A 12,355-nucleotide genomic window follows, 5' to 3' on the forward strand; every position below is an offset into this window, starting at 1 on the left:
CTGTACACAGCACCAATTCTGTGTTTCTGCAAGGGACACAATCAAATTCTCACCTTATTCGATGAACCGAAACCTGCTCATCCATTCAACAATTCCATCTCCTGTCCAAATATTGACCCCTGGGGAACACCACTCTATATGACCTCTCCTCCGAAACCGTTCACAATTACATTGCATTCTGCCTCTTAGTTAGTGTACTATTCATTCTGCCACTGCCTCTTTAATCCCAGAGGCATCAATATTACTAAATAGTCAATTATGAAGCACCATAATTCTCTCCCCCATGACGACATGGTCCCAGATCTTTCCATTTACACTGTGCCATCAAAATTCGTATGGCAGATAGAGCACAGATTAGATGCAGAGCAAAGCTCTATAGCATCCTATCAAGCACTCCAAGGGCAGGTTAAGCATGGGTTATACACAGAGTAAAGCTCACTCTACAATGTGCTATCAACATTCACAGGACAGGTGCAGCACAGAATAAATGTAGAGCAAAGTTCTATCTACATATGCCTCCTTCTCTCCTCCTCTGTCTCTGTATCTTTCTATACCTTTCCCTATCCCTCATTAGCTGTGTCACCCTGTCTGTCTCTATTTCTGTCTCCTCCGATCTGGAGAGTAAGAGGGAGAAATGGAAGAAAAGAGAGGGGAAGAGATATAGAGATGGAGAGAAATTACCAGCAAGGGTGACTCTCTTAGAACTGTCTTTCTATGTCTAACGCTCCCTTTCTATGTTACTCTCTCTATTTTTATATTTCTCTTTCTCTCTCTCTCTCCCAAGCTTTCGCATTCCATACCTATCTCATGTACAAAGGAAGAATGAATTCCATCAAATTAAGATTATATCTTACATTGTCCCTAATAACCTCTCTCTTCCCCCATCAGTACCATTCTCTCTCACCTTCTCTGCTTGCCTATCTCATTCTCCCCATAGCTCACCCTCTCTCCCTCTGTCACTCTCAGTCTCAGAGAGAGAGGGAGAGGGAGGCAGAGAGAGAGAGAGTTGAAGGAACTTTATTCTGCATCTAACCCATACTGTACCTCCTCTGGGAGTGTTTGGTGGGACAATGTAGAGGGAGCTTTACTCTATATTTAACCCATGCCCGGTGAGTGTTTGATGGGACACATTGATCCGCTGTGTACTGCCATACATCGGGCTATGATGGAGCAGAGTATGCTCAGTACACAGCAAGTGAAAGGAAACTCCTGTCTCATATTGTATGGCCCATATGTGTCTCAACTGATCCAAAGGATTAAAAGGTGTGGTGAGAGAGACTGCCCTTAACATCAAGGCAGCATTCGGCCGAATATGGCATCAAGGAGCTTGAGTAAAATTGAAGTCAGTGGTAATCAGTGGGAAAAGTCTCCACTGTTTGGAGTCATACCTTGCACAAAGGAAGATGGTTGTGGTTGTTGGAGGCCTATCATCTCAGTCCCAAGACATTGCTGCAGAAGTTCCTCAGGCTAGGATCCTAGGCCCAACCATCTTCATCTACTTCATCAATGACCTTCCCTCCAACATAAGGTCAGAAATAGTGATGTTTGCTGATGATTGCAGTGTTTAGTTCCATTCATAACTCCTCAGATACTGAAGCAGTTCATGTCTGTATGCAGCAAGTCCTGAATAACGTGCAGGCATGGGCTGATAAGTGGCAAGTGACTTTCGTGCCACACAAGTGCCAGACAATGACCATCTCCAACAAAACAGAATCTAAACATCTCCCCTTGACATTCAACAGCATTACCATCACTGAATACCCCACCATCAACATCCTGGTGGTTACCATTGACCAAAAACTTAACTGGACCAGCTATATAATTACTGTGGCGACAAGAGCAGGTCAGAGACTGGGTATTCAGCAACAAGTAACGCATTTCCGACTTGCCAAAGCCTCTGTCACTGAGTCAAAATCCTTGAACTCCCTTCCTAACAGCACTGTGACTGTACCTACACCACATTGAGTGCAGTGGTTCAAGAAAGCGGCTCACCACCTCCTTCTCAAGTTCAATTAGGGATGGGCAATAAATATTGACCTTGCCTGCGATGCTCTAATCACATGAATGTATATATAAAATAATGTATTTTGCAACATTTTTCACGGTTTTGTGCCAATATGTTGCTGATGCCATGACATGAGATTGTAGAGACAAGCTGAATTCCTGGTGCTGGTTCTTTTTTGCTCAATTATGTCTCATTTTCAAGTGACAATGAATGCCAAAAGTCCTGAGGTACCTATAAAAATGCAAAAGGCAGTGAGTAAGCCTCTACTCAAATGTACCATAGAATCATAGGGGCTGAAATTGGACATTGGAGGGGATACGAAGCAGTTGGTATGACAGCAGTCACTTGTTATACACTCTGCCAAATATTCAGTTCCATTCACTCAATACTACGTCAGGCAGTCCTACAATTATCAGCATATACCATTCTGCCTGTTTTGAAGCCCCACCAATGTCCAGTTTCACACCCTTAGAATCTTACAGCACAGAAGGAAGCCATTCAAACCATCGCGCCTGTGCCAGCTCTTTGGAAGAATTATTCAATTAGTCTCACAAACGTGCTCTCTCCCTATAGTCCTGCATTTCTTGTCCTTTTCAAATATTTATCCATTTCCCCTTTGAAGTTTGCTATTGAGTCTGCTTCCCTTTCAGACAGTGCATTCCAGATCTTCAGCAGAAGATCGGCAGAAACCCAGGAGTAGCAATGTGAAAGAGTGAAAAACCATTTGGGTCCCAGTAGGGACAGAGATTGGAAGAACCCATGCGAATGTTCTACCTCATTGATTTTTAAAAATTATTTCTTGTTTTTCTGTATGCCATTTAGTTCATGGTCACCCGATAAGTCCTACATTTAATGGTGGCTCAACGCGGAAGGTGGATCCCGTTCCAGGAAATGAACCCTTCAGGTATAGCAGACTCACGCTATCCTCATATTTTAATTAGTCTGTAAATATTCAAGAGGTGGAGATGATTGGCATTTTATGATAGTAAGAACCTTTCTTCAGTCCTGAAATTGTGAATGTTTTTTGAAAATTTGGTTGGTTCAATAATCCATCATGTGTGGCTGAGTGTACAGGGACCAACTTGCATTTATATAATGCATTTAATGCAGGAATTCCAGAGGATAGGGCATCGGCATATGAAAGCACGGCCACCAATGGTGGAGCGATTAAAATCAGGGATGATCAAGAGGCCAGAATTGGAGGAGCGCAGAGATACTGGAAGGTTGTGTGGCTGGAGGAGATTACAGAGATCGGGAGGGATGAGGCCATGGAGGGATTTGGAAATGAGGATAACTATTTTAAAATTGAGGTGTTGCCAGACTGGGAGCCAATGTAGGTCAACGAGCACAGTAAGCATGTCCTAGGTTGGAATGATCTGTTTTTATTTTTGAAATTGGATTCCATTTATCCAAAATATAGAAAGCAAAGCCCACCACTCGGAGTTCCAACATTCCAGAATGAAGCTAGTTCAACTTTGACTTTTCCATACTTTTGGGGGGGGGTTCCAGTTAGCCTCTATGGTTTCAAGTCTACAGCCAGATACTGAAATAAAGAGATTTCCTTTTAGGTAGATGTTAAATATACTGTTGCATTCTTCAGAGATGTTGCCCATATCACACACAATTGGCAAAGAACAGTTGTCCATGTATTGCTGTATCTGGACCACATTATGGGACCCTATGTTTACAATGTTACTCCTTCATTGTGACAAAGATTCAATCAATGGCCCTGAACTTACAGAAGGATTGTCTGGATCCTTCCTAGCTTACAACAGTGACTACACTTCAAAAGGTACTTCATTAGCTGTCAGGCACTTTTGGACATCCAGAGGTCATGAAAGGCAAGTTCTTTTTTTCCTATTGTCATAACTTCAGCAGGAGATCTGTGGAATCATTGGAAAAATGGCCTATGTGGTTAAAATCATCTGTCTAGAACAATTTTCTGGTGGGTCCTGCTGATCTACCACCGAAGTTATGGTAGAAGGTGAGAACTAGCTCCGCAGAATTTCCAGAGCGATGTTTGTTATGGAGCTGTACCTTGCTTATTTGTTTAGAAGTCATTCAGTTCTTATCTTCCATTTCTTTACAGCTTTATTGCCAGTCGCTGTCATGTGCCACTAATAAACAACAGTAGAAAACATTCCTGACATTCCATCAGGATTCTCAAGAGGAGAGGGCTAGGCTTCCTCTAGTTCCAAATGGTTATATCCTGGCACTTGTGTGGCATGAATGTTACCCAAATTTGCCCAAGTCTGAATGCTATCTGCCATTGGATGCTTCACGAATGGAGCTAAATACTGTGGAAATGTCAATAAATATCCCCAATCCTAACACTACGAATCATAGAATTATATAGTACAGAAGGATGGCATTCAGTCTGTGGTATTTGTGCTGGCTCATTGAAAGCTATCCAATTAGCCACACCCTCCTGCTCTTTCCCTATAGTCCTACAAATCTTTCCTTTAATGGCAGAGGGAATATCATTAATGAGGCAGCTGGAGATGGGTGAGCCATGGAGGCTGCCCTGAGTATATCCTGCACCGATGTCCTGGGATTGTGGTGACTGTTCTCCAACAACAACAATAATCTGGATTAGAGAATACTCATCTTGTGGAGAGGTCAGGATATTTCAGGGGCCAATTTCTTCCGTTGGCCTCTGGTTCCACCGCTTCAATTTGACTGAAGAGAGATGGAAACCCATGAATAATGAGGCAAATGTCATTTATATCATCGTTCCAAGATTTCCATAGAACTTCCAATGAGCATGAGATACCCCAGAATATTTACCCTTATCATATCAAAATCAAAACACTCGTCAACATGACTGAGGTTCATTCTGTTTCTCTATTTCTTATCTTCTACATAATATATCACCTCTTGTTTTGCAGGTTAATATCTGATATTCAACCTATCAGCTCCTGGGATAATCAGGCTCTTAACATGCCTGCAGAGGATGGTGAGCAAACTCAATTGCAATGGGCATTTCTGTAAGGTGACTTGTCCTGTTCAGTGGAAAATAATCACAGTTTCTCGTTATCTGTGTTCCAGCGAACAAAGCTTCAGAAAGTCGAGGTTCCGAGGTCCTCCCAATTGTTGGGTTGAATTTTCATTTTCACCACCTGACGTAAAACAGGGCATAGGATCCACAGCCCATTTTAAACATTGCCCAACTTTAAACGACTACCCCACTGCCACCTTATTTTTACACAGTGGTAAAACTAAAAATTCAACGGCGTTTGTTGTAAGTTTGGCAAAACTTTGCAGAATTTCAATGAAATTGCAGGGATGCCTGCATTCAGTCTTCATGTACTAGATATTAGCGCCATTGACTGATTGTTGAAAGCTTCAATAGCCAGCGTTTGCGCCAGACATTGTTGTATGCTGATGACAAGTCCAAGAAGGCAGTTCCAGTCTTCAGCTGCTTCTGGAACCCTGCCTCGATGTTGGTTGGAAGTGCAAGGATCTGGTCAGAGCAGCTTCTTCCTTTCCTGAAGCCCGGCTGCTCATCTGGGAGGGCGGCTTCTAGAATTGGTTTTATCCGGTTAAGGATGAGCCATTCAACTACCTTGTAAACCGCGGACAGAAGGGCGGTGGGACGGTTGCTTTTAGTGGCATGGGTTGTTTTTCCTGGCTTCCGGATGGCAATGACTTTGGAATGGCACCAGACTTCCAGGATTATTCCAGTATCAAGAATATTGGAGGTGTTTGTCAAGCCACATCCGTTCATTTGGGCTCTGTGTCTTTGAGGGGTTCTGGGTAGATCCCATCAATCACAGCAGCCTTCCCAGACTTGGTGGTTGCCAGTGCTGTGTTCACCTCTCCAGTAGTGAAGGCCTTTGAAAAGATGGCTTTTTAACAGAGAGAGTTTAAGCAGCTTTTTCACTCTGTATTTGTTTTTGGTTGCAGCCTTTGCCTTTGAGTTGCTTCGGTGGCAGCTGCAGGGCATCTGCACTTACCTTTGGCACCTTGGGTTGAGGCAGTGTGGCAGTGCCAAGCTGGTGAAGCAAGGTCCAGGGTTCTTTCTTCAGTGTAGGAAATGCAGCTTTTCAGTGGCTTCTTGCCATCACGCTAATCTGCATTTGATGAGGGAATGCAGGCGTGCTGTTACTATATCTGGGTGTCAATTAACTGTGTCAGCAATCTCTTGTTCTCTTGGGACCAGCCTGACACATATTCTTTCCTGTAGCTACATTGGATACTTCTGGCAGCCCCCATTTTCAGCTGTTGAACAAAGTAGTTGCAGTTGTTTGGGGATGGTGATATCCTCCAGATAATGTTCTGACACAAATTTTCAAATCCTCTCTGACCACAGGAGAGGTGCCAGAGGACTGGAGGACAGCAAATGTGGTACCATTATTCAAGAAGAGTAGCAGGGTTAAACCAGGTAATTACAGGCCGGTGAGTCCAATGTCAGTGGTAGGGAAACTATTGGAAAAAATTCTGAGGGACAGAATTAATCTCCACTTGGAGAGGCAGAGATTAATCAGGGATGGTCAGCATGGCTTTGTCAGGGGGACAACATGTCTAACAAATATTATTGAATTTTTCGAGGAAGTGACTAGGTGTGTAGATGAGGGTCAAGCATTTGATGTAGTCTACATGGACTTCAGTAAGGCTTTTGATAAGGTCCCTGATGGGAGATTGGTCAAAAAGGTAAGAGCCCATGGGATCCAGGGCAATTTGGCAAATTGGATCCAAAATTGACTTAGTGGCAGGAGGCAGAGGGTGATGGTCAAGGGTTGTTTTTGCAATTGGAAGCCTGTGACCAGTGGTGTACCACAGGAATCGGTGCTGGGACCCTTGCTGTTTGTAGTGTACATTAATGATTTAGTTTTGAAAATAGGAGGCATGATCAGTAAGTTCGCAGATGACACGAAAATTGGTGGTGTCGTAAATAGTGAGGAGGAAAGCCTTAGATTACAGGATGATATAGATGGGCTGGTAAGATGGGCGGAGCTGTGGCAAATGGAATTTAATCCTGAGAAGTGTGAGGTGATGCATTTTGGGAGGACTAACAAGGCAAGGGAATATACAATGGATGGTAGGACCCTAGGAAGTACAGAGGGTCAGAGGGACCTTGGTGTACTTGTCTATAGATCACTGAAGGCAGCAGCACAGGAGATAAGGTGGTTAGGAAGACAAATGGGACACTTGCCTTTATTAGCCGAGGCATAGAATATAAGAGCAGGGAGGTTATTATGGAGCTGTATAAAATGCTAGTTAGGCCACAGCTGGAGTACTGTGTACAGTAGTACACAGGATTAGGAAGGATGTGATTGCACTGGAGAAGGTGCAGAGGAGGATGTTCACCAGTATGTTGCCTGGGCTGGATTATTTCAGCAATGAAGAGAGACTGGATATGCTAGGGTTGTTTTCCTTCGAGCTGAAAAGGCTGAGGGGGGACCTGATTGAGGTATACAAAATTATGAGGGGCATAGATAGGGTAGATAGGAAGAAACTTTTTCCCTTATCGGAGGTGTCAATACCAGGGGGCATAGATTTAAGGCAAGGGGTAGGTGGTTTAGAGGGGATTTGAGGAAAATAATTTTCACCCAGAGGGTGGTTGGAATCTGGAACACACTGCCTGAAGCGGTGGCAGAGGCAGGAACCCTCACAACATTTAAGAAGTATTTAGATGAGCACTTGAAACGCCATAGCATACAAGGCTACGGGCCAAGTGCTGGAAAATGGGATTAGAATAGATAGGTGCTTGATGGCCGGCACGGACACAATGGGCCGAAGGGCCTGTTTCTGTGCTGTATAACTCTATGGCTCTATGGCAATGCTCATGAACGTGGGCGGCACAGTGGCGCAGTGGTTAGCACCGCAGCCTCACGGCTCCAGCAACCCGGGTTCAATTCTGGGTACTGCCTGTGTGGAGTTTGCAAGTTCTCCCTGTGTCTGCGTGGGTTTCCTCCGGGTGTTCCTGTTTCCTCCCACAGCCAAAAGACTTGCAGGTTGATAGATAAATTGGCCATTATAAATTGCCCCTAGTATAGGTAGGTGGTAGGGGAATATAGGGACAGGTGGGGATGTGGTAGGAATATGGGATCAGTGTAGGATTAGTATAAATGGGTGGTTAATGGTTGGCACAGACTTGGTGGGCCGAAGGGCCTGTTTCAGTGCTGTATCTCTAAATCTAAAATCTAAAAAAAAACGTATGCCATGAATTCTTACCAAAATTCCATTTTGTTTTCGGGACTGAGGCAACTATTTGTACTTCAATCCCTGCATGTACGATGCTGGGTCAGAGTTGTGAGTGTGGAAAGTTCTTAAGGATCTTCTGGGAGAAGGTGAGCAGCCGCCCTTTGCTATCACCAGACGTGAAGCAGAGGTCCGGTGAGTAATCCTTCTGCCAACAAGCAGAGGAAAAAGGGGCCTGGCTGTTTGGCATTGTAGATGTGCTGGATATCAGAGGCCAGCACCCAGTCTACGAATTGTTCGTCCGCTTGGTCTACATGTAGTGGTGGCTGTTGAAATTGCCGATGCAGATGGCTGGGTGGTTGATGGTTGGTAGGGCGATGTTGTCCATGTCTCCATCAGGGGCTTGTAAACATTCATGAAGGTTAGTTCCCCCTCTATGATTGAAATAGATAACGGTGAGCTGGCTGCCGGCGGGTTTCTGCACCTCCGGTAATCATGTCGGCTCAGATGTATGTGGCTGTACCCTATTCAGCTTGGTATCAGCATGCTATCATGTGGAATCCATGGATCTGTATTCAGTATGGATTGGGTTTAGATAGCGGGGTTTCTTGGGAGGACAAGAACATAGAGTATTGGCATTCTAAGTATCCTCGACAAGATCTTACACTTCACTCTAGTTGGACCTTCAATGTTGAGTTGTTAAATGCAGAGTGCTGGATCGATTATTCTGGTTGGTTGTTCCTGAAAGGGACCTTTTTATTTTTTATTTAAAATTTTTTTTTTATTTTAGAGATACAGCACTGAAACAGGACCTTCGGCCCACCGAGTCTGTGCTGACCATCAACCACCCATTTATACTAACCTTACAGTAATCCCATATTCCCTACCACCTACCTACACTAGGGGCAATTTACAATGGTCAATTTATTTATCACCTGCAAGTCTTTGGCTGTGGGAGGAAACCGGAGCACCCGGCGAAAACCCACGTGGTCACAGGGAGAACTTGCAAACTCCGCACAGGCAGTACCCAGAATTGAACCCAGGTCCCTGGAGCTGTGAGAGCTGCAGTGCTAGCCACTGCGCCACTGTGCTGCCCTACTGTTTGATGCTCTCATGCTTTTTAAACTGGGAAGCTGCTTTTGGACGTTCAGTTGTCTTCCTGGTGACATTAGCTGGCAACTTCTCGATGAACTACCACACACAGGGAGACCACTGTGTCAGTTGTCATCAACTCTCCATGAGCTAACGGCAAGGATAATTACACAAGAATGCAAGAAATAGGAGCAGAAGTAGACCTTTTTTTAAAATTCATTCATGGGATGTGGGCATCACTGGCCAGTCCAGCATTTATTGCTGATCCCTAATTGCCCTTGAGAATGTGGTGGTGAGCTGCCTTCTTGAACTGCTGCAGTCCATGTGGGGTAGGTACACCCACAGTGATAGCGGATAGATACAACTGAGTGGCTTGCTAAGCTATTTCAGAGGGCATGTAAGAGTCAACCACATTGCTGTGGGTCTGGAGTCACATGTAGGCCAGACCAGGTAAGGACAGCAGATTTCCTTCCCTAAAGGGCATTAGTGAATCAGATGGGTTTTTACAACAATCGACAATGGTTTCATGGCCATCACTAGACCAGCTTTTTAATTCCAGATTTATTAATTGAATTAAAATTCCACCTTCTGCTGTGGTGGGATTTGAAACCATATCCCCAAAGCAATACCCTGGGTCTCTGGGTTACTAGACCAGTGACAATATCACTACGCCACCACCTCCCCAGACCCATTGAGCCTGCTCTGCCATTCTACACGATCATGGCTGATCTTGGGCTTCAATTCCACTTTCCTGCCCACTCCCCATATCCCTTGATTCCCTGTGAGACCAAAATTCTATCTATCCTAACCTTAAATATATTCAATAATGGAGCACCCACAACTGTCTGAGGTAGAGAATTCTAAAGATTCACAACGCTTTGAGTGTAGTCATTACTCCTCTCTCAGTCCTGAATGATTGACCCTTATCCTGAGACTCTGTCCCCATGTTCTAGATTCCCTGACCAGTGGGAACAATCTCTCAGCTTCTACCTTATCAAGGCCTTTCAGAAATTTTTTTTTATTCATTCATGGGATGTGGGCGTCGCTGGCTAGACCAGCATTTATTGCCCATCCCTAATTGCCCTTGAGAAGGAGGTGGTGAGCTGCCTTCTTGAACCGCTGAAGTTCATGTGAGGTAGGTACACCCACAGTGCTGTTAGGAAGGGGGTTCTTGTATATCTCAATTAGATTGCCTCTCATTCTTCTAAACTCCAGAGAATATAGGCCCAATTTACTCAGCTTCTCACCATTTGACAACCCCTGCATCCTAGGGACCAATCTGGTAAATCTTCGCTGCACTGCTTTCAGTGCAAGTATATCCTTTCTTAAATGTGGAGACCAAAACTGCGCACAGTATTTCAGGTGAGGTCTCACCAAAGCCCTGCACAATTTTAGTAAGACTTCTTTATCTGTGTACTCCAATCCCCTTGCAATAAAGGCAAACATGCCATTTACCTTCCTAATAGCCTGCTGCACCTGTATGTTAACTTTGTGCGTTTCTTGTACGAGTACCCCGATTCTCTCTGAATATCAATACTTACCAGTTTCACACGTTTTAAAAAATATTCTGCTTTTCTATTTCCACGACCAGAGTGAACAACTTCACACTTCCCTATATTATACTCCATTTGCCATCTTGTTACCTATTCACTTAACCTGTCTCTATCTCTATGCAGCCTCTCTCCATCCTCCCTGCAGCTTACCTTTCCACCAAGCTTTGTATCATCAGCAAACTTAGATTATTCTCTGTCTCTTCATCCAAGTCATTAACATATAGTGTCAATAGCTGAGGCCCCAGCACTGATCATTGCGGCACCCCACTATTCACTGCTTGCCAACATGAAAATGCCCAATTTATGCCCACTCTCTGCTTCCTGTCTGTTAATCAATCCTCTATCCACGCTAATATATTGCCCCCAACACCATGAGCCCTTATCTTGCCTATTAATCTTTTATGTGGCACCTTATCAAATGCCTTTTGAAAATCCAGGTATACTACATCTACTGGTTCCCCTTTATCTACTCTACTAGTTACATCCTCAAAAATCTCTAATAAATTTGTCAAACAGGATCTCCCTTTAACAAAATCATGCTGACTTGTTCTAATCAGACTATGCTTTTCCAAGTGCAATGTTAAACTTCTTTAATAATAGTTTCCAGCGTCTTCCCAATGATTGATGTTCGGCTAACTGGCCTGTACTTCCCTATTTTCTCTCTCCCTCCTTTCTTGAAAAGCTGCATAACATTTGCCAACTTCTAATCTGAGAGGACCATTCCTGAATCTAAGGAATTCTGGAAAATCTTAGCCAGTGCATCCACTATCTCTGGAGCTATCTCTTTTAGAACCCTAGGATGTCGGCCATCTGGTCCCAGGAACTTGTCAGATTTTAGACCCTCAGGTTTCTCCAATACTTTTTCTCAGCTGATATCAACATGCTTAATTTCCTCACTCTTCTTAGCCCCTAGGTTTACTGTCTATTTCTGGTATGGAACTCATATCTTCTACTATGAAGACAGACACAAAATATTTGTTCAATGCCTCTGCCATTTCCTTATTCCCCATGATGATTTCTTCTGTTTCTGCCTCTAAGGGACCAACGTCTAGTTTAGCTATTCTCTTCCTTTTTATGTACTTATAAAAGCTCTTGCAATCTGTTTTTATATTGCTGGCTAGTTTACTCTCATTCTATTTTTCCCTTTTTATCAACTTTTTGGTGGCCGTTTGCTGGTTTCTAAAACACTCCCAATCCTCAGACTTAAACTTAAATGATGTTATATGTTTCTAATTATTTCCAGGCAGTGAAAAAAGGACAGTCACTATCAGACAGATGGAACAGGCAACAGGTACAGCTCATGGTATGAATAATTCTTTTGTCAAGTCCTTGGAAAGCAAGTTCTTGCAAATTTTTTGCTGTGATGTGTCTCTGTTAATATGGATTGAGCATTTGTTTGTTTGTGTACTGACTGGCATTATATAATGGGAAAGGTAGCCTCTGACATGCAACATTAATATTACATTGCATTTTACCATATTAACATACTTACACGTGACAACTGTGGATAAAGAAGTTTCCTAGGCCATGTTCGTAGATTAGGATCCTACTGTCAGAAAGG

General features: G+C 43.7%; 1 protein-coding gene across 2 annotated transcripts in view; it reads left to right on the top strand.

Annotated features, from left to right (window-relative positions):
- LOC137346241 (complement C3-like) overlaps nucleotides 1-12,355 on the top strand; it is a 72,718-nt gene that overhangs the window by 45,717 nt on the left and 14,646 nt on the right. Inside the window, exons 16-18 of one of the 2 annotated variants that reach the window (XM_068009686.1) lie at nucleotides 2,828-2,909; nucleotides 4,894-4,961; nucleotides 12,038-12,085. In XM_068009686.1, coding sequence (XP_067865787.1) covers nucleotides 2,828-2,909; nucleotides 4,894-4,961; nucleotides 12,038-12,085 — 198 coding nt within the window. Of the gene's footprint in view, nucleotides 1-2,827; nucleotides 2,910-4,893; nucleotides 4,962-12,037; nucleotides 12,098-12,355 lie in introns of both variants that reach the window. The other variant, XM_068009684.1, reaches the window with a different exon arrangement.

The sequence above is a fragment of the Heterodontus francisci genome, chromosome 29 (assembly GCF_036365525.1).
Source record: "Heterodontus francisci isolate sHetFra1 chromosome 29, sHetFra1.hap1, whole genome shotgun sequence".
In the NCBI taxonomy this organism is placed as follows: domain Eukaryota; kingdom Metazoa; phylum Chordata; class Chondrichthyes; order Heterodontiformes; family Heterodontidae; genus Heterodontus; species Heterodontus francisci.